We start from the raw sequence: 18848 nt of genomic DNA on the forward strand, positions 1-18848 counted from the left end.
CGTGGTTCAGTGCTTTGAATGCAGCAATTTCTTCTTGGAGTTAAAGTTTGCACTATTTGCAAACTGGTCACAGCCCAGAAAGCCAACTGTGTCCTGAGCCGTGTCAAAAGGAGTGTGACCAGCAGGTCAAAGGAGGTGATCCTGACCCTCTATGTTGCTTTCGCGAGATCCCACTTGGAGTATTGTGTACAGTTCTGGTGTCCTCAAAATAAGAAGGACATGGAACTGTTGGAGCAAGTCCAGAGGAGGGCCGCAAGGATAATAAGGGGGCTGGAGCACCTCCCGTATGAAGACAGGCTGAGAGAGTTGGGGCTGTTCAGCCTGGAGAAGAGAAGGCTGCGTGGAGACCTCATAGCAGCCTTTCAGTATCTGGAGGGGCCTACAAGAATCCTGGAGAGGGACTCTTTATCAGGGACTGTAGTGATAGGATAAGGGGTAATGGGTTTAAACTTAAACAGGGGAAGTTCAGGTTAGATATATGGAAGTTCTTTACAGTGAGGGTGGTGAAGCACTGGAACAAGTTGCCCAGGGAAGTGGTAAATGCTCCATCCCTGGCAGTGTCCAAGGCCAGATTGGACAGAGCCTTAGGCAACATGGTCTAGTGTGGGGGCATCCCTGTTTGTGGCAGGGGGATTGGAACTAGGTGATCTTAAGGTCCTTTCCAACCCAGTCTGTGATTCTGTGATTCTGTGAAAATGCTCACTAATTCTGCTGTTGTTTAATCTGTCACGTTTATTTTATCCACACTCTGACTAAAGTATGTTTGAGTTAGAAAAGCAAAAAACGTGGAAGAAGAGCTTTTGACATTGATATTTTGAGCTGTGTTAACTCTGAGCATCTTCTGTACTGTCAAGTTTTGTACTTCAGTAGCCATAGTCTTAACTCTGTGCAGCTATAGAGTTGCTGCACAGTGTGAGTATTAATCTAAGTAATGATTCTTCCACTGTTGAGGCAGCTGGCATGCTACATCTGGATCAGTACATGTTAATGGCTGCTTCCTTCCACAAAAAGGAATTTCTTAAAAATAGCAATGCCTGTAAAGTTAACCTTTGGAAAATGGAAACAAGAAATTATATGGTAAAGTATTAGTGCACAGCTTGGCAGTAATGCTGTAAGATACAGTGAAGGAGTGCAGAAGATGTGTCAGGTCTCTCGCCCTTGTGAAGAAGGGTTCCACTGTCCGTGATGATTACCGCAAACTTCTCTAACCTCAAAGCTTCTAGCCGGCAAAAACATGATCCTGTTGAGGCTTTGACTGTAAGTGGTAAGGACAGAGACCCATTGCTGTACAGAAGTGTTCTGTAGGTACATCTGTTGGTGAAAGACAGTTCTCGGGTGGCTTCTCTTTTCTCCTGTCCTCACTAAGCGTGTTAAATAATGGGATCACCATGCTTAGTATCAGAATACGCAAGTACAAAGCAGTTTTAAATGTAAGCAGCTGTTCTCTTTATTAAATGTAGTGGAATGCCATTTTTATATTTCCGTGCAGAAACTGGAGGTTGAAAAGATGAGCGTCTTGATTCGCTTTAACATTTTGATGGTACTAGCTACTTAAAACAGCTTCAGTACTATATCCCACTGAGACAAGAAAAAGCTACTGTTTTGAACCCTTTCTAAGGAATTTTACAAGGAGAAGCCGTCATACTATATGGCACATACTAAACCTGTAACTGGTCAAACTTGAGAGGTGGAAAAAGACCAGTTAAATGCTCAAGTGCTTTTTTTAGCCTGCTCTCTTTGCACATGAGTAATGACAATTGGAAGGATTAGCTAAAGAAGTTACTACTTGGGACATGCCAAATCAGGCAAACGGCAAAGAAAGCAGTCTGCCTGAAGAACCACCACATAATCTTAGATACAGACTTGCTGCTTGTCCTGCCCCTTTACTTGGGGCTTCCATGTTGTAATACTTGAAAAGAAGCAAGAGCAGAGGAGTTCATATGTTTTTGTTCTGGTACTACCTCATACGGTTCAATGTAGCTTAAGTATGTTGCCTTTAAGATGGGCTTTAGGTAAGTTCACCACAAATAAACGTTCTGCATGGCATATACTACTATCAAGAATTCTCAATAAAACTAAATAGCCATTTTTACCCATGAGAAACTTCCATGTGTGAGTGTATTTCTAGCTGTGTGTGAAAAATCTCAGATCTCTTCTGGCTAACAAGTCTTTTCTTATTACTAATCCAATTCTAATAAATGTGGAGGCTATTCACAATTGGCACAAATAACTTACTGTTATGATGCAGTACTGGAGATGAAATAGTAGATTATCTGTACTGTTCAGTGCACTGTGATACAGCAATGGAAATTTCTGTGTCGGAACAGAGTTTAACTGTTTCTTGGCTAAATTCCTGTCAGTGTATGATAGAATTGTCAGCATGTTAATATGTCTTATTTTTCCTTTAACAGTGCAAGTAAACACCATAACTCTAAGTGTTCTTTGGAGTGATTGGATAAAAGACACTATTTTGGTAAAAAGTTGTGTTGACAAGAACATTTTTGATCTGAATGCTAAAACCTTTCCTTTCCCCTTTTGTTACACCCCCTCCAAATCCACAGTGCGTTAGTGTTTTTTACTGCTTATGAAGATCTTATCATACATGTATTGCAGTTCTAAAATAGTGCTAGTGCAGTTTTTTCCATTCAGTATGTGACTTGAGTAGAAGCATTGTTTCCTCATGAGTACAAGCATGAAAAATACTACGCCTGCTTGATTTGCAGCTGAGACCACAGTGGTGCTTTCTTAATCTCGCATTAAAGGGATGAACTTGGAGTCTTGTGTAGTGGAATTCTTTTGTGCCCACACTGTAATATCTGTTCTGACTGGTGTTTTATCGGGCACCCACTGACACAGATAACCAGCACTAACCTTTCAGTTATTACATTTTGCATGTGCTTCAAAATATTTTTCTAGGAAGTATTGCATAGTGTGGAGAGACAAGACATTCAGAACAAAACTTTCTTGTGTTCATAGTGTGCATATCTTGGAGCTGATCTGGTAACTGATAACTCAAAATATCAGTTGCAAGCCATTATGTCCTTTCCAGAATACAGCAGGCTGAGCTAAGGGCTTGTTTGATCACTACAGTAAAATGCGTAGCTGTCACATGATGGTTGAGGTTGAAAGTGACCTCTGGAGGTCAATGTGTGCAGGTCCTGTCAGTACTTGGCCAGTCATGGTGATGTGCTGAAAAATGTAATTGTCTCTTACACTAGATGGTAGGATATTCTCCACCTTCTCGTAAAACCTAAGGGCGCAGGTTTCTTCTAGCCCTTCCTTGATTACCTGACCAGTCTTTTCAAAGAACAATTTTATTGTTTCTTATTAAAGACATGGCATGCCTTTTTGTTGGCAGGTTTTTGGGCCAAAGCATAAAATCTGCTTAGATAATATAAATGTGAATCCCTTTATGTAACGCTTTAAAATTGAATTTGTTCCAGGTGTAATGTAGTGCTTTTGTGTGAGAAGTAGAGATAGATTTTATATGAAGGAATAATAACACACAGTTACACTGTTGCATGCTTGGTTGGAGGATGTGTTGTCATGGTTGTGAACATCTTTGTTAACCTATTTTTTGTTTTAATGTATCTTTTTTCTTCCTGACTACTGATGGTGGGTAGGGAGAAGTGAGGAGACACTTATCATCAGTGCTGCTGGAAATGGCAGAACCTTGATAAGGGAGATGTTAATACCTAGAAGGAGTTTAAAGGTTTATTCCTGCATTTCTGGGAAAGTCATCTGAAGGATGAGTACTCAAGGGTATCAGAGTATAGCAGTATGTAGGCTTACTCATTTTTGCTGTGAGTTTCAGGTGTGTCTGAATTGGGTGAGGAGCCTCATTAGAGGGTTTTCCGTTTCCTCAGTTCTTGTTTACGCAGGTTAGCATAGGCTCAACAAATGAGCAGCTTGTGGCTGTATCTGTTAAATTAAAACTAGTTAATTAGTATTACACTTCTTGAAATAGAGGTGCTAGAGTTCATTCTGTGTAAAATGTTAAATGTAGCAGCAAGATAATTCTCTATTTTGGTCCTCATTTTTGTTCTTGCCACTCTACATGGATCACACACCACTTCTTTCTTGATTTAAGTTTGTGTGTCTGAATACAAGTAATCAGCAAATCAGTATATTCATTGATCAAAGGCTGCGCAAATGTCTCGAGGTTACAACCATTAGTTCTCCTCTATCCCAAAGAGCTGCAGTTCAGCAAACTGGATAATTCCATGTTATGTTTCTTTTTGTCCTCTGTTTAATGTATGTAAGGTGTAATATATGTGTATATATATACACATATGCATATAAAAATATACATATGTATACAACACAATGTATTTAATCCCTTTGGGAGACAAGAAACCTACTATTTAAGAAACCTCTGTCATAATGGTAAGGATCTGGAAACTGATCGTGATTCTGCCTACTGGTGTAAAGCTTATTCCATACAGGAGCTCCAGATGTGTTGCAGGTACATATGTTTTGAAGAGAATGTCATGATGCAGAGTCATTGAAAAGCACTGACATGAATCTGTGCTAATGACCTTTGGATAAGGTTGACATAATCAGATTATTTTTTTTCAATCTGTTTTGTATGTTTACTGCTGATTGTGGGGGGATATGGATGACACCCTTCATAAGTGACTGTAAATACTTCCTCTGGACTCTATGCTGAAGGTATATTTGGTGTTAATTTCAGGAAGAGGAGCAATTTAATAAAGTAACTCACATTAAACTTTCTTACTGCGTCCATTCAACATGAAGCATACTTCTTGAAAGCGTAATTTGGGTCCAGACTACTTGTGCCTTATTTAGTGAATGGGAGTTTTGCCATTGACCTCATTGGGATTGAACCTCTAATTGCTTAAGTGTTTTCTAAGACCTCTGGGATGCAGGCTGCTTCACAAATACTGCTTGAGCTGGTTTATTGAATAGTATTCTTTGAATGGTATTCAGGGTCTTTCTAGTATGTTCACTCTTTATACTTGTTGCCTTGGATAACTAACATACTTAGAGCGTTGCCTGTTGTGTTACAGCAAGTGTAGGAAACTGAGTTTGTATGTTCAGGTGTTCGCCTGGCTTGGCAAAAAACCCCTGCTTCTTCAAAAGTAAGCGTCCGACATTATGTATAAGCACACACTTCTATTGCATGCAAATTGTATTGTTTGCACACACACACGTTTATTTTTAATATACATCGAACAGTTAAGATTTCTGCATTGTAAGGCTAAGAGTTCAATTGTAAAGAAAATCCACGAGTTGGTCTTCATCCATGAGACTGATGGTTACTGCATCTGTCATCCTTCATTTTAAACAAGAGTGTTTGGGAAGAGACTTACCTGCCCTGCTTCTCCCTGAAATGCCACCCTCCTTTCTAGTAGCATCACCTTACAATGAATAGTAGAATAGTTTGCCAGGAAGTGAATAATTTATTTCCTGAAAAATCGATCAAATGACAGCAAAGTCTGAACTACAGCAAATGCTGTAGCTGAGACCAGTAACTTGTGGTAGAACAGTATACACTTTCAGATTAAGAAGGAAAACCTCCTGTGCTGTGCAAGTCAGTTCATTTGAAATTTTGTAGCTTTTTTTCTAAAAGACCATGTGTTTGCTTCTTAGTGCTGTAGAACCGATTCTTAAAAATATTTTTCTGTCTGCTAACGGATTGCCCTAACTGAAGCAGAATACCTAAATTTTCTGTGTAAGTTTGTTTTGTATACCTTGAAATCTGTGAGATGTCTCATGCAAGGAATGTAAAAGAAAAGCTTAAAACTTCTGCTGTGTCATTCTTTAATTTTTCTGTTTGTACAAGTAGATGAGGTTTTTTTTACAGTGTGAGTATTAAATGCCTTCTTTACTCTGTTAATCACATAAAAGATTTTTTTTTTTTTTTTTTTTTCCTTCCCCCCCCAAGGAGCCCTTTGAAGATGGCTATGCAAATGGTGATGAAGGCACACCAGCTGGGGAAGCTACTGCCTCTTACACACCTGATAGCAAAGGAGTGGTCAAGTTTGGCTGGATAAAAGGTGTATTGGTAAGTTTGGTTATTGTACTTCAGTTTCTACAGATTTGATCTTTCTATTAGCCTTCTTTTTTTGAGAGGGATTGTGATAGTACTGTATAAAGAAAAGATTATACGTTTGAGAGAAGTGAAAAATGCCATAATTTTGGGTAAGGTTTCTCTTACTTCTACTGAATTTTAAGGAAATGAATACTTCAGGACTTAAGTTTTCAAGGGATAATGGTTTCTTAGCACTGGTTTTGTGGTTTTGAAGTTGCATAATTTCCAAGAAGGAAAAAGATTATCTAAGTATTTATATGAAGTAGAAAAACTCCATATGACTCTTAAGTGACAAAGACAAAAGCAAATGGAATGAATACACTTCATATGTGTTCACCTTGGATCTATAGGAGTTTGAAGTGTTAGAAAACTTGACTTCTATTTGTTTTACTTCACAGAAACAAAAATAATGTGTTGAGGAGAGTACCTACCAGTATATGGCAAAACTTGGCCCCAATTAAGTATTTAAATTTTGTTGAACCTCTTACAAAAAGTAATCTCCTAAGCTCTGGAAGTCTTAATACTTAACGGTCTAGTCATGGTGGAAAAAAAACGGAGTCTGCCCCCATCTGGAATAGTGCAAAATTAAAGGTGACATGGAGGATCTTACTACAAATACATATTAACTTATTTTTAATATTTTGGCAAGGAGAAACCATGATTAATATGTACTCTCCAAAGCTGATAGAATTTATAGTGATGGTTGCAAGTGCAACAGTTAGTTAAAATATACTGAACTTGAGCATTCAGAATATCTAACTTTAGTTCAGCAGTCTTCCACTATGTAATAGCAACTTCCTTACAAATCTCGAAGCAGCCATATTCATTCATATGGGAGAAGGAGAGTGCCTGTAGTAGCTGTGAAATGGGTATTACAGGCTTTTACTGAGGTACCCCAACCAAGGACAGAGTTGGTAATTTTGAAGCAGGTATGAAGCTGACTTTGTCTGCAAACCCAAATCCTCTGTTGGGCTATTTTTGTAAGCAACGACTCTAAGTATTAAAAAGAATTATGGGATAAAAGTTGCTGGCCATTTTATTCTGAAGTATATTTAAAAGTTTCAAGGAGGATGATATCTTTCTCAGTGGTTTGAAAGTTGCAGTTAGTATTTCCTAGTAGGTATAAGCTGCCTAGGTGAATGTTTCCAGCTCAGGTGATGTACATTTTGTGAAAACTTCTTAAATTTCTGAGAACTTTTTCCTTTTATGCTTTGGAGAGGTCCTTGTCTCATTTCTAGTCCTAATGACCATCTAAAATTTTTGTGGGATTGATATCATACTCTTCAGGTAAAAGGGAGACCTAAGGTGTGTCATTAGTCTTCTGTCTAAATTCTGTATATTGTAAACTCTAATTTTAATGAGGACTAAGAGTTTAAAATACAAAGATAAAAAATACACACCACCACCACCATTCTGTTAGTGTGCAGTTGTGTTGTAAGATTAAAAAAAAAAAAAATGTAAGACTGGAAGTTGTGGTAGGTGCTTGTTTTATAAAAAAAAAAAAAAAAAGAATAAATTATTTAGTAGGGTATATTGTTTTAGTGCAATTTGAGGGGGGGAGTATTTTTGGGAGAGCTGAAGTGGGTTGTAGACCTCATGATTTCTAGATTTTGCAATCTTTCTTTTAGTCATGTATTCTGCAGTATAAATTTTGTATCCTGAAGTTTGGGGTCGAAATTATTGTTTGGTACAAGTGTCAAATACTGAAGAACTGTAAATTATCTGTGTTCAAGGTAATATATTTTTGTTCATCTTCAGGTTCCCTTTTTTTTTTTTTTTTTTTAACCAAACCATGTCTAATTAAAAAAAAAAAAACCAACAAACAAACCCAAACCAACTATTCTTGTGAAAAGTGGTGAAGAAAAGACTGCAAAATAATTTCAACAACATTAAAAACTGAAATTAAGAACTAGTGGAAGTGACTGTAAGACCTAACCTATGTAAAATTTCTGTTTTACCTTAGGTACGATGTATGTTAAACATTTGGGGTGTGATGCTTTTCATCAGACTTTCGTGGATTGTAGGACAAGCTGGCATAGGTATGTGTACTAATGCTGTAATTTTATTTTAGTCACTTTTAAATGTGATCCAAAAGAAGTGTTGATCCTGAGCTTACACTTTATAGACGGGTAGAAAATGTCCTTAATATCGCCAGATTTAAGGATAATTTACCCTTATCTAAACTGAGCTTACACTTTATAGACGGGTAGAAAATGTCCTTAATATCTCCAGATTTAAGGATAATTTACCCTTATCTAAACTTAGCAGTATGAAGTTACATGGACTTTTCCATCTAGTTGTAAGTTATGTAATTTAAAATTGACAGTTGTAAGTCTTCAGTGAACTTTAATCATAAAATTTGAATTTCCTGTTATGAAAATATGTGTATAGACTGTGTATAAACAATTTTCTTTGGAGGCTTAAGTTAGTTTTGGACTGCAGAAAATACCTCATCTGCAAAAGGCATATGTTTCCTTGGAGCTCTAAGATACAGCTTTTACCCTGCTGCTTCAAGAGAACGTTTATCCAGTTTTGGTTGTATCCTGCAAATTTCTCTATACAAAAGGGGAGTGAAGAAGCCTTTTGCTTGAATGTGTGGGACCACACAGAGTAAATTTGTGTTGTGTTTGCAAGACTAATTCTTTAAACCAAGTTTAGCTGAAGACTTGTACACTTCAATACTGCTGGACTTACACCCTCTTTTTTCCAAAAGGTCTGTCTGTCGTTGTTATTGGAATGGCCACTGTAGTGACGACTATTACAGGACTGTCTACTTCAGCAATAGCCACAAATGGGTTTGTAAGAGGAGGTAAACCTACTTTCATAAAGCTTATAAAACTTCCATCACTCTGAAGTGTACACCTTAAAGATGAAAACTGTGTGGATGAAATACAAGGAAGAGTTAGTTTTCTGAGGAGCCGAGTCTTCCCTATGTTCTGTATTTGATTAATAGCCTACTAATTTGATTTTAATGTTGGCTGGCTTTTCCACTGCGGAAGAAACATTATCTATCTATTATGAATTTTTGGAGCAAATGTTTTGAGATGCCCCTATCCAGGAATGAATAGGTTCTTGATATTCTCCTGCATCTGCACTGGTGGTTTAAAGGGTATGCATGTGTGCTTGTGTATGTTCATGCCCTGAAATAAAATTTAGTAATGAAAAAATACATCCTATAGAAGGATAAGCTATAATAACTATATGAGAGCATACATGGACGTGTTCTTCTTCTATTGGATTTTTTTTTTTATACACAATAGAACTTCTTGAAACTCTTGATCTCTAGCTTTCCTGAGGATAATGGGTTTCATTCTCTTTCATGGTTTATGTGCGGTTGTCAACAATTCCTACAAAATAGGTTTGTAAAAGGTTGGTGCCTTTGACATGCTCAAACTGCTTCATGACATTACAAAATTGCTACTACTAGAAAATATGGTGGAATTAAAGTAGAAGTTTATAAAATTCTCTTGATGAAGAATGAACAGAAAAACCTCACTATCATAAATAGACCCAGCAGAAATCTTAGTATTATGTTAAAGTTAGTATCTAAATGTCCTTATTTATTTATTTATTTATTTAATTTTCTAAATTGCATTGTACATACCAGATTTTCCTGTTCATCTGAGAGCCATTTTTCTTTTAGAGTCACTCTTGCAAAATAATAATTCATTAGAAAATTTGAAGTGCTGAACTGGAAAAACTGTAGAGTAAAATCACAGCTGTTCCTGTGAAAATCTTGCGTTACAGTAATATTTTTCTTATGTTAGCATTCTCATCTGCAAAGTATGTCAGACGTGGGTGCCTACATATGTTTTGCACAACAACTGTAATGCAGTGAAATTGAGAATTTCCTGTTGCAAATTTTTAATGTGCACTCAGTTACTTCAGACTGAAGCTGGAGGATTTTGTGGCTTCTAGAAAGCTTAACCTTAAATCAGAGGAATGTGCATTTGTTACTTTTTTTGTTTTAATTTTCACTCTCATGCTGTGGATACTCAAGATTTCCATTTGTCATATGTCGGGTTTGAGATGTTGTATTTGACAAGCTCAAAAGTACAAAGAATAAGTTCTGAAAAATAGAGTGGCAATGTGATTTGTTTAGAGAGTCCTATTGAGGGGCAGAAAACTCCCTTAACAACAGAGCTTTAAAAAAACCAGTTGTGGAGGTTTGGAAGTTGAGCGGGTTTATTACAGTCTACTTTGCCTGTTTCTTGAGCTATAGCTAATGAAAATGTGTAATGGTAGAACTATGCAGAAATGCTTTGAGTGTTTTGAAATAAAAAGCCCAGTAATACTGCTGCTTGTGTTTTACAATTTGTTTTTTAACCATAGAACTCGTTGCATAGCTGAACGATATGATGTGGTGCATGAGTCAGGTGATTATTTCCAACTGATGTCTTGAGAACTTTAAATGTTCCTGAAACTTCAGCGTGCCTGTCCCAGAAGTACTGAGTTTTGGGTTATTTTCCAATACATCAGGGAAGATGCAAGCATAAATAGCATCTTGTTTGTGTAAACTTTAAATTGCTAATGACTGCCTGTTCTCAGCTTTATCACATAGAGAGTTTTTTGTCTCTCTTTTTTTTTTTTTTTTTTTTTTTTTTTTTTTTTCTTTCAGGAGGAGCGTATTACTTAATTTCAAGAAGTTTGGGGCCGGAGTTTGGTGGTGCCATAGGTCTGATTTTTGCATTTGCCAATGCTGTTGCAGTAGCAATGTATGTTGTTGGATTTGCAGAGACTGTTGTGGAGCTGCTCAAGGTATATGGATTATAGATTACACTGTCCTGTATGCAAGTTTTAGGTGTCATCTAATAATAAAATCATAGGATGGTTTGGGTTAGAAGGGACCTTTAAAGGCCATGTAGTCCAACTCCCCTGCCATGGGCAGGGACACCTTCCACTAGACCAGGTTGCTCAGAGTTCTGTGCAACCTGACCTTGAATGTTTCCAGGGATGGGGAATCTACTATCTCCCTGGGCAAGCTGTTAAGTGCCTCACCACGCTTATAATAAAAAAATTTATCCTTGTATCTAGTCTAAATCAATCCTCTTTTAGTTTAAAATTTACCCTTTATCCTATCGCTACAAGCCCTGTTAAAAAGTCTGTCCCCATCTGTCTTGTAAGCTCCCTTTGAGTATTGATAGGCCGCAGTAAGGCTTCCCTGGAGCCTTCTCTTCTCCACGCTGAACAACTCTCTCAGCATTGCCTCGTGGAGAGGTCTTCCAGCCCTCTGATCATTTCTGTGTCCCTCCTCTGCACCCATTCCAGGAGGTCCATACCTTTCTCTTACTGGCGTCCCCAGAGCTGAATGCAATACTTCAGGTGGGGTCACACAAGAGTGTTGTAGAGGGGCGGAGTCACTTCCCTCCTGGCCACACTCCTTTTAATGCATCCCAGTGTACGGCTGGCTTTCTGGGCTGCAAGCGCACATTACCGGCTCATGTTTAGCTTTCTGTCCACCAGTATCCAGAAGTCCTCCTCAGCAGAGCTGCTCTCAATCCCTTTATCCCCCAGCCTTTATTGATACATCACAATTGTCCTGACCAGTTCAAAGACATGAAATGAGGTACAAGGCTGATACATCAGTACAGTACTTGTACCTTGATGGATCAGTAAAATACTACTGCAATTCAGTAGCTTTTTGGTAAAAAAAAAAAAAAAACCCCAAAAAACAAAAACAAAAACCAAAAACCACAAACAAACAAAAAAACCCGCCAAAAAACCCCGAAAAAACAGAAACAAAAAAAAAAAAGAAAAACCAACAACAAATTATCAAAGGTGTCAAATGGAAACTTCCCACACTATCTCCTTGAAAAAATAAAATGTGCAATTTGTGTTAAAGTCCAACCTGGCTGTTGAGGAAAAGGTTGTCAGTACAGACACGTGATGCAGAATCATGGAATCATAGAATCAGCTAGGTTGGAAAGGACCTTTAAGATCATCAAGTCCAGCCATTACCCCAGGACTGCCAAGACCACCATTAAACCATATCATCAATGCTGAAATTCTTGTTACTGAATTGTTTCTTTTGAGTGATAGTAATTTATATTACACTCATTTTCAAAGGAGTTCTGCATATTAAAAACTGTGTCGTAACTTAAACACAAGTATTATTTTTTTTGTTGAATGTTTTGATTAAATGTAATACTGAGAAGAACTCAACTGTACTTTTTGTAGATGGAAAGATACATTACAAGAATTAAGAGTAATAGTGAACAACAAGTAAAATATATGTGCAGTTGTCTTGCTGATTAATCTGATTCTCTGGCAGCTGAAGACAGGCCATTCTACCTGGGGGTGGGCTATGAATGGGAGTTATTATTTCCACTTAGAAGATTCAGTGATGTAAAACAAGGCAAAACCTAAATTATTGTGTCTGTACAGGGAATTTAAAATGAGCAAATTTGTGGTATAGAGTTTAAGTCTATTAATGAATTTCAGTCAATAAAATGCTATTCTGCAGTAGGGAGGGTAAGTACTTGATATAAGTGTATGACTGGTTTATTTTGTCTGTGTGTGTGTTTTGTTTTTGTTTGGTTTTTTTTTTTTTGTTAGGAAAATGGAGCACTGATGGTTGATGAAATGAATGATATCAGAATCATAGGGGCTATAACAGTGGTTATATTGCTGGGTATATCTGTTGCCGGTATGGAATGGGAATCAAAGGTAAGGAACTTTTCTTCTCTGCTTCAGAATTTTGATTCCATTTGCTACCTCAGCTGTTTCATTTATTTTTAATATATTTAGTGACTCAGTATTGCATGCATGATATGTTAGAAGTCAGCAGGCAGCTTTTACATAATAGCTCTCTGATCTGGGCGGAATTTGGTCTTAGACCACCTTACTCCACTGGAAGTTTGAGCATCTGTGAGAACTTAAAACCCACACAATCAACTCATAACGACACTGTCAAGTAGGGTAATGGTATTACTTGTTAGCCCATAGTTACCCAGAAGAGGGGAAGAGTAGTAGCATGGGAATTTTCCCTCATTGGGAACTTCAAATAAGCTCTATAGAGGGAAAATACAGGGCTGAAGCTGAAGCCCATCTGAAGTTATGTAGTTTCTGCTAACTCAAACCCAGTGTTTTTATTTTCCCGTTCACTTTCTTTTGGTTTGTTTTCACTTGGAAACAGCCAGACAGCGGTGATGCGGTTCCTAGGCCCAGCATTGAGGACAGTTGTGAACATTGGCGGTGATGAATGTGTAGGAGGGGGAACCCACTTTTCTCATCTTATGGTTGCACAGTCTTAGGTCAACTCAGATCATGAAGACAAACAGATATAGATCCTAGGGTATCTTAATATGGGGGTTGTCTTATTAGTTTTCTGCTCTGCATCACTAGGCAGAGTAGCTTGCTCTTTGTTTCCTGCACCTGCTTGACTTTTACAGAATATTTGTCTATAGTGTGCTCAAAAACAATTGAGAAGAACCTCAGTTGGTCTCCCTTCCCATTTGATACTTGGTTCACGATAGTTCCTATTTTGTGCAGTGACAGCCAACTAAAGGAGCTTTTTCATTTAAGTGTTACAACAGTTTCTTATGCTCCTGCATGAAGATGATGATGATACTCGTAATTAAAATGAGAGAGGGGTTTTTCTCATTGTTGCATCTAGCCCTTGTAATGGAGATTGGAAAAAAAGGAAGTAAAGATTAAATGCATTACTTAGATCTACCACAGGGAGAAAAGAATCTACAGAAGTTGAGTTTGGCATATACTTGTAAAACAGTACACTTGTGTACAAATTATTTACCTTTTTCAGATAGTCCTTCACTGTCTGTAACTTCAGTTTGTAATGGTGATTTTATGCACCTGGCTTCGAGCAAGACTGTCCTCCTTGGTCTTGACCATTCAGTTCTTCTTTTGAATTAATTAGTTGTTATTAACCCTCTAGCTACTATCACTTGAAGTCACAAGAAGTGTCTTGCCTTTGTTCTGTAGCATGAGCAATTCTATAGCAATAGCTTGCACAGAATACCCTGTTTAATGTTTCTCTATCAAACGTGAACTGTGGTATTGTTGCGGTGGCATCCGTATTAGGAAGTAGGTAGCTTTCAAAAATCCTGTGCTCAATGCAAAAACCAAGGCTTGTTGGCTTGGTTTCTGTGTCATGGAAGAAGGCAGGTAGGAGGGATGCTAAGCAACTGAACCTATCAAACAAGCACTTCATGTGGGTTAACATACAGCTTAGCATAGCAAAGCACTACTTCGCTCTTGATTAAAGTATATATGTTGTTATATGTATATATGTTCCCCATGACTTAGAGTATACCTTGCAAACTGGGACAAGGAGAATCTATAATGATGCCTTTGAAGTAGATCTAAAAGCTAAGAGAGAGAGGGATTCCAGGGAAGCCTGCTTAAAAAGCGACTTTTCAGAGTTTGTGATCGCTTACCACTTAACTCCTTGTGTTGAAGTCTTAGAAGCCCCTTCTTTCTCTGAGAATTTTGAATGTAAAGATATTCAGAAAATGCTCTTAGGTTCAGGGAGAAGATCAGGTTTGTTACTGGGTAAATCCGCTTGCGGCAATTACTCTGTGGTAACTTCATGATGAATTCTCTGGGCTTACTGAAAACTTCTGTAAGCATCCAGCTGTATCCTTTACACCTCTCATCTGTTCTTTAGGCTTGGCAAAGGAGAGCTGTAAATATGATGCACTAACTGGTTTCTTCTGGTGGTCTTCTAACTCTGCTCTTGGTTATCATGCTCTGTTTATCACTGTACTACCCTGTTTTCTTATGAGTTTGTGTGAACTGAAAACTTTGTTTTGTATCATCAGCAATGCCATGGTGCTCTTGCGTATTAAGTTCTCATCCTAGACCAGAAAAAACAGTCAAACTACAAATAGCTTCCCCTGAGCCACTGGCATGTGTGCCTTCATAAGGAATTAAATACACAAAAGATAACATGAATGGTTAGGATAGTTAAAATGGTTGCTCATTTAAATGTAAAACCTGAACCACCTCTTCAATGCCTAGATTTATCTTGACTCACGCTTTTGAAGCATTGTATGGTTTAAAGTACTTGTTGTTCCAGGTATAAGGTTTATAATGGTTTTATTGAACAGTGGCTAAAAATCTAGGTTGTAATGAAAAATCTTTAAGAAAACTAGAAATTAACAAACAATTGTGGTAATATGCAGTTTAATTTCATAAATAAGGATTGAGAACATGATAATAACTAGTCCATTGCATAAAATAGCAAACAAAAGTTGTTTGATTCCGGATTTAGTAAAATTCCTAGTAATATAAATATCGGATACTAAGGTATGAGGCTAAGTATTGTAATCACGGTTAATAAGGCAATATTCCTAGGATTTGTGTGCATTTACCTCTAGTGAATATCTTCAATCTACTCAAATCCATTTCTTCTGGAAGGTTGACAGAGAAAAAAAGTTCTTTTAAGTAAGTTGTGTTTAAAAGTATAACTTGAGGGTATGGTTGTTAAACTTACAAATTATTTTTATTTCTTTATTAAAAATCCGAGTACATGCTCTCTCCAGCTTGCGTTATTTATTTGTGGGAAAACAAACAGTGAGAAGACTAAGCTGAATTTGGAATCAAATAAATATTTAAATTTTAGAATACAACACTGAAGCTTGAAACTGTGAAGAAGAGCAAATTCTGTCTGACTGCAATCATTATGTTTCAGGCGCAGATAGTCTTACTGGTGATCCTCATACTTGCTATTGGAGACTTTGTCATTGGAACGTTTATTCCTTTGGATAGCAAGAAGCCTAAAGGTTTCTTTGGTTATAAAGGTATGTTGGAACAGTTAGTATTGTAAATGATATCTTTGCAAAGAGTAGATATGCTGTCATAATAAAATTAAAACTATAAAATAGCTTATAGTCCTATTTAAGTATAGAGATACTTTTTATTTTTTTTGCCCCCGATTCTTCCAAACTTCTGCAGTTTTGTTCCTTAAAGCTGTTGGGCCAAAAATTGGTCCTGTCTACTTAATATTGATTATATTAAATCTAAAAAAGCTGGATGATACCACGAGTATTTTTTCTGGTTTTAAAAGCTGTTTAAGTACTGTGTTGACTGAGTTGAAGTGATGAACTAGGACCTAAATGTTCTACGTTTAGTTTTAAGAAGGTCGTACAGCTGTGACTTTCAGCTTTTTCGTGGAGCTAATAATGGCTGGAATGGGCTAATACTGTAGCTTCTGTACAAATATTGATATACTTAAATCTCTTTCTACAGCTGAAATATTTATGGAGAATTTTGGTCCAGATTTCCGACATGAGGAAACTTTCTTTTCTGTATTTGCTATTTTCTTCCCTGCTGCAACTGGCATACTTGCTGGTGCAAATATCTCAGGTGATCTTGCGGTGAGTAGTGAATTAGAAAATACTGTTCACAAACACTGAGTGTTCATTTATCTCTGTCATCACTGTCCACTGACATTTTTCTTTCAGGATCCTCAGTCAGCCATACCTAAAGGAACGCTGTTGGCCATCTTAATTACTACATTGGTTTACGTAGGAATTGCAGTATCTGTAGGTAAATAGAGAATGTTTTTAACTTTATCCTTTTGCATTCTTTCTGAGGGTGTGTTTTGATACGGTTTATGTAATTCATTATTTAAGATCATTATGTGGTTGACTTTCATGCATGGGAAAGTAATAGCCAGAGGTTTCTGATTTTTATTGTTGGAGGTTCAATATTCAGCTGGTTTTATAATTTACTAAGATGAGTGATTTTTAATTTTTTTTTTTTTTTTCCTTAAAACTAGTGACCGCTTCAGACTAAAGCACAAAAGACTTCATATGGTTGTTTCCTCATTTGTTGCAGTTACTTTTGTTAAAAGATTCACAATTTAGCAGTGGGATAATCTGTGAATTAGAAAAATGAGTTTTCAGAAAATACTTTCTGAACAAACACCTATATTGATTTGAAGATGATGATGGTCAGATTGGATGGAGTCTTGGGTGACATGGTTTAGTGCAAGGTGTTGCTGCCCATGGCCAGGGGGGTTGGAACTAGATGATCTTAAGGTCCTTTCCAGCCGTAACTATTCTATGATTCTATGGTCAGCTAGTCGAAATGAATTGTGGGATGATCAAACAGCATTTTGGTAAGGATGCAGGAGCAGTAATTCCCCAGTAAAGGGAGTGGAGAGAGTAGTGACTTCATCTGGGCAGCCCCCTTTTGGAGTGTTGTCATGTTCGGAAGTGTTATAATTTCCTAAAGTTTGTTTTTATGTGGAAAGAGGAGAGCAATCATAGACTGACCTGAGTCTTGTATAACCCCTCTTCCTGCTCTTCCCCACCCCCCAGTGGTTTCAAATTCTTTGTAGAATTTGCCTTGGGTTTTGATACTCCCTATATCAGTGTTGCTCCAAAGCATCAGTGGCCAACCAAGATTTTTTCCCACTGATAGAATAATTCTGTTCTAGTAACCTTAAGAACTTCTTATTGCTCAGCAAAAAGTGGGTTGAGCGGAGACCTTACTGCTCTCTACAATTCCCTGAAAGGAGGTTGTAGTAGTGGGTGTTGGTCTCTTTTTCCCAAGTAACAAGCAATAGGACAAGAGGAAATGGCCTCAAGTTGTACCAGGGGTGGTTTAGATTGGATATTAGGAAAAAATTCTACCCTGAAGGTGTTGTCAAGCATTGGAGCAGGCTGCCCAGGGAAGTGGTGGAGTCACTGTCCTTAGAGGTAGTTAAAAGATGTTAAAGATGTGTGGGTGTGTGTACCATCTAAACAACGTGGTTTAGTGGTGGACTTGCCAGTGTTGGGTTTGCCCTTGGCCTTGATGATCTTAAAGGTCTTTTCTAACCTAAGTGATTCTATAAGATAAGATTGCAATAGTCTCTCATGTATTTCTTGCCTATGATTTGGAAATGTTTTTATTAGTGTAATACAGGTTCTGGCAGCAGGAATCAGTTTTCACCTTTCCTTATCTTAGCTGTGCTGTCTTCTGAATGAAATTCTCATTTATAAGAGTACCATTGATCTTACTACTAATGATACTTCCTTTCCGAAGATACCAATCTTGCTAATGTGCCTCTGGCTAGCGTTGTACTGTAGCTCTGCCAAATAGTTGCTCTGTAGAGAATGTGCTTTATGCAGCATAATGACCTACACTTATTTCCTAAATAGATTGACCACATAGACCTCTGCTACCAAATTTGAATACTTTAGAACTTGAACCCACATGAGAGCAAAGTGCTCATTAAAATTCATTTGATAATGGAATACTTTGATCATCTTTCAAACACGAAAAACCTAATTTTTCATACTGCAAAAGGAACAGCTTGCAAAGCCAACTGAACATGAAATTGTTTGATGCATCAGACATGTCCTGCCGTAGTTGCCTTCTATAACTTACACTTAGAATTCTTGTAGTTAGAAAAGCCCAGTGCTGTTTTAGAAGATTATGATGTGAGTGAAATTTAGGTTTTTTGAGCTGTTGGATCAGGAATCAGACAAATACAAATACTTCTGTTCCTTTCCCCACACACTATTTCCCACTGAAAGTTTCCAGAGTAGTGATAAGCATGTCAATAAAACTTAGAAGAGTCTAGTAAATGTCACTGAGTAGTCATCTTTGAAGGGGAAGATGATGTTCTGAATTTAGATCAGTATCTGCATGCTCTGTACTAAGTAAGAGGGTTAAACTGCATAGAGAAGTCTTAGAAGAGGAAAACTACCAGTCCTACTTCTAGAGCTAGGCAGCCTATTTCAAAAAGATAACAGCTGTGAGGAAAAAGTATGCGGTTTCATGTTTTAGCAAGAGACTAATGCAGATATGCAAGTGGCAGCATGAAGATTGCACAACCAAC

General features: G+C 37.5%; 1 protein-coding gene across 6 annotated transcripts in view; it reads left to right on the plus strand.

Annotated features, from left to right (window-relative positions):
* Positions 1-18848, plus strand: part of SLC12A2 (solute carrier family 12 member 2) — a 63565-nt gene that overhangs the window by 13923 nt on the left and 30794 nt on the right. For all 6 annotated transcript variants that reach the window (XM_030471265.1, XM_030471268.1, XM_030471267.1 and 3 more), the window contains exons 2-9: positions 5909-6028; positions 8019-8094; positions 8769-8864; positions 10674-10813; positions 12611-12721; positions 15708-15816; positions 16265-16392; positions 16480-16564. In XM_030471265.1, coding sequence (XP_030327125.1) covers positions 5909-6028; positions 8019-8094; positions 8769-8864; positions 10674-10813; positions 12611-12721; positions 15708-15816; positions 16265-16392; positions 16480-16564 — 865 coding nt within the window. The remainder of the gene's footprint in view (positions 1-5908; positions 6029-8018; positions 8095-8768; positions 8865-10673; positions 10814-12610; positions 12722-15707; positions 15817-16264; positions 16393-16479; positions 16565-18848) is intronic.

Source organism: Strigops habroptila, chromosome Z, assembly GCF_004027225.2.
Source record: "Strigops habroptila isolate Jane chromosome Z, bStrHab1.2.pri, whole genome shotgun sequence".
In the NCBI taxonomy this organism is placed as follows: Eukaryota; Metazoa; Chordata; class Aves; order Psittaciformes; family Psittacidae; genus Strigops; species Strigops habroptila.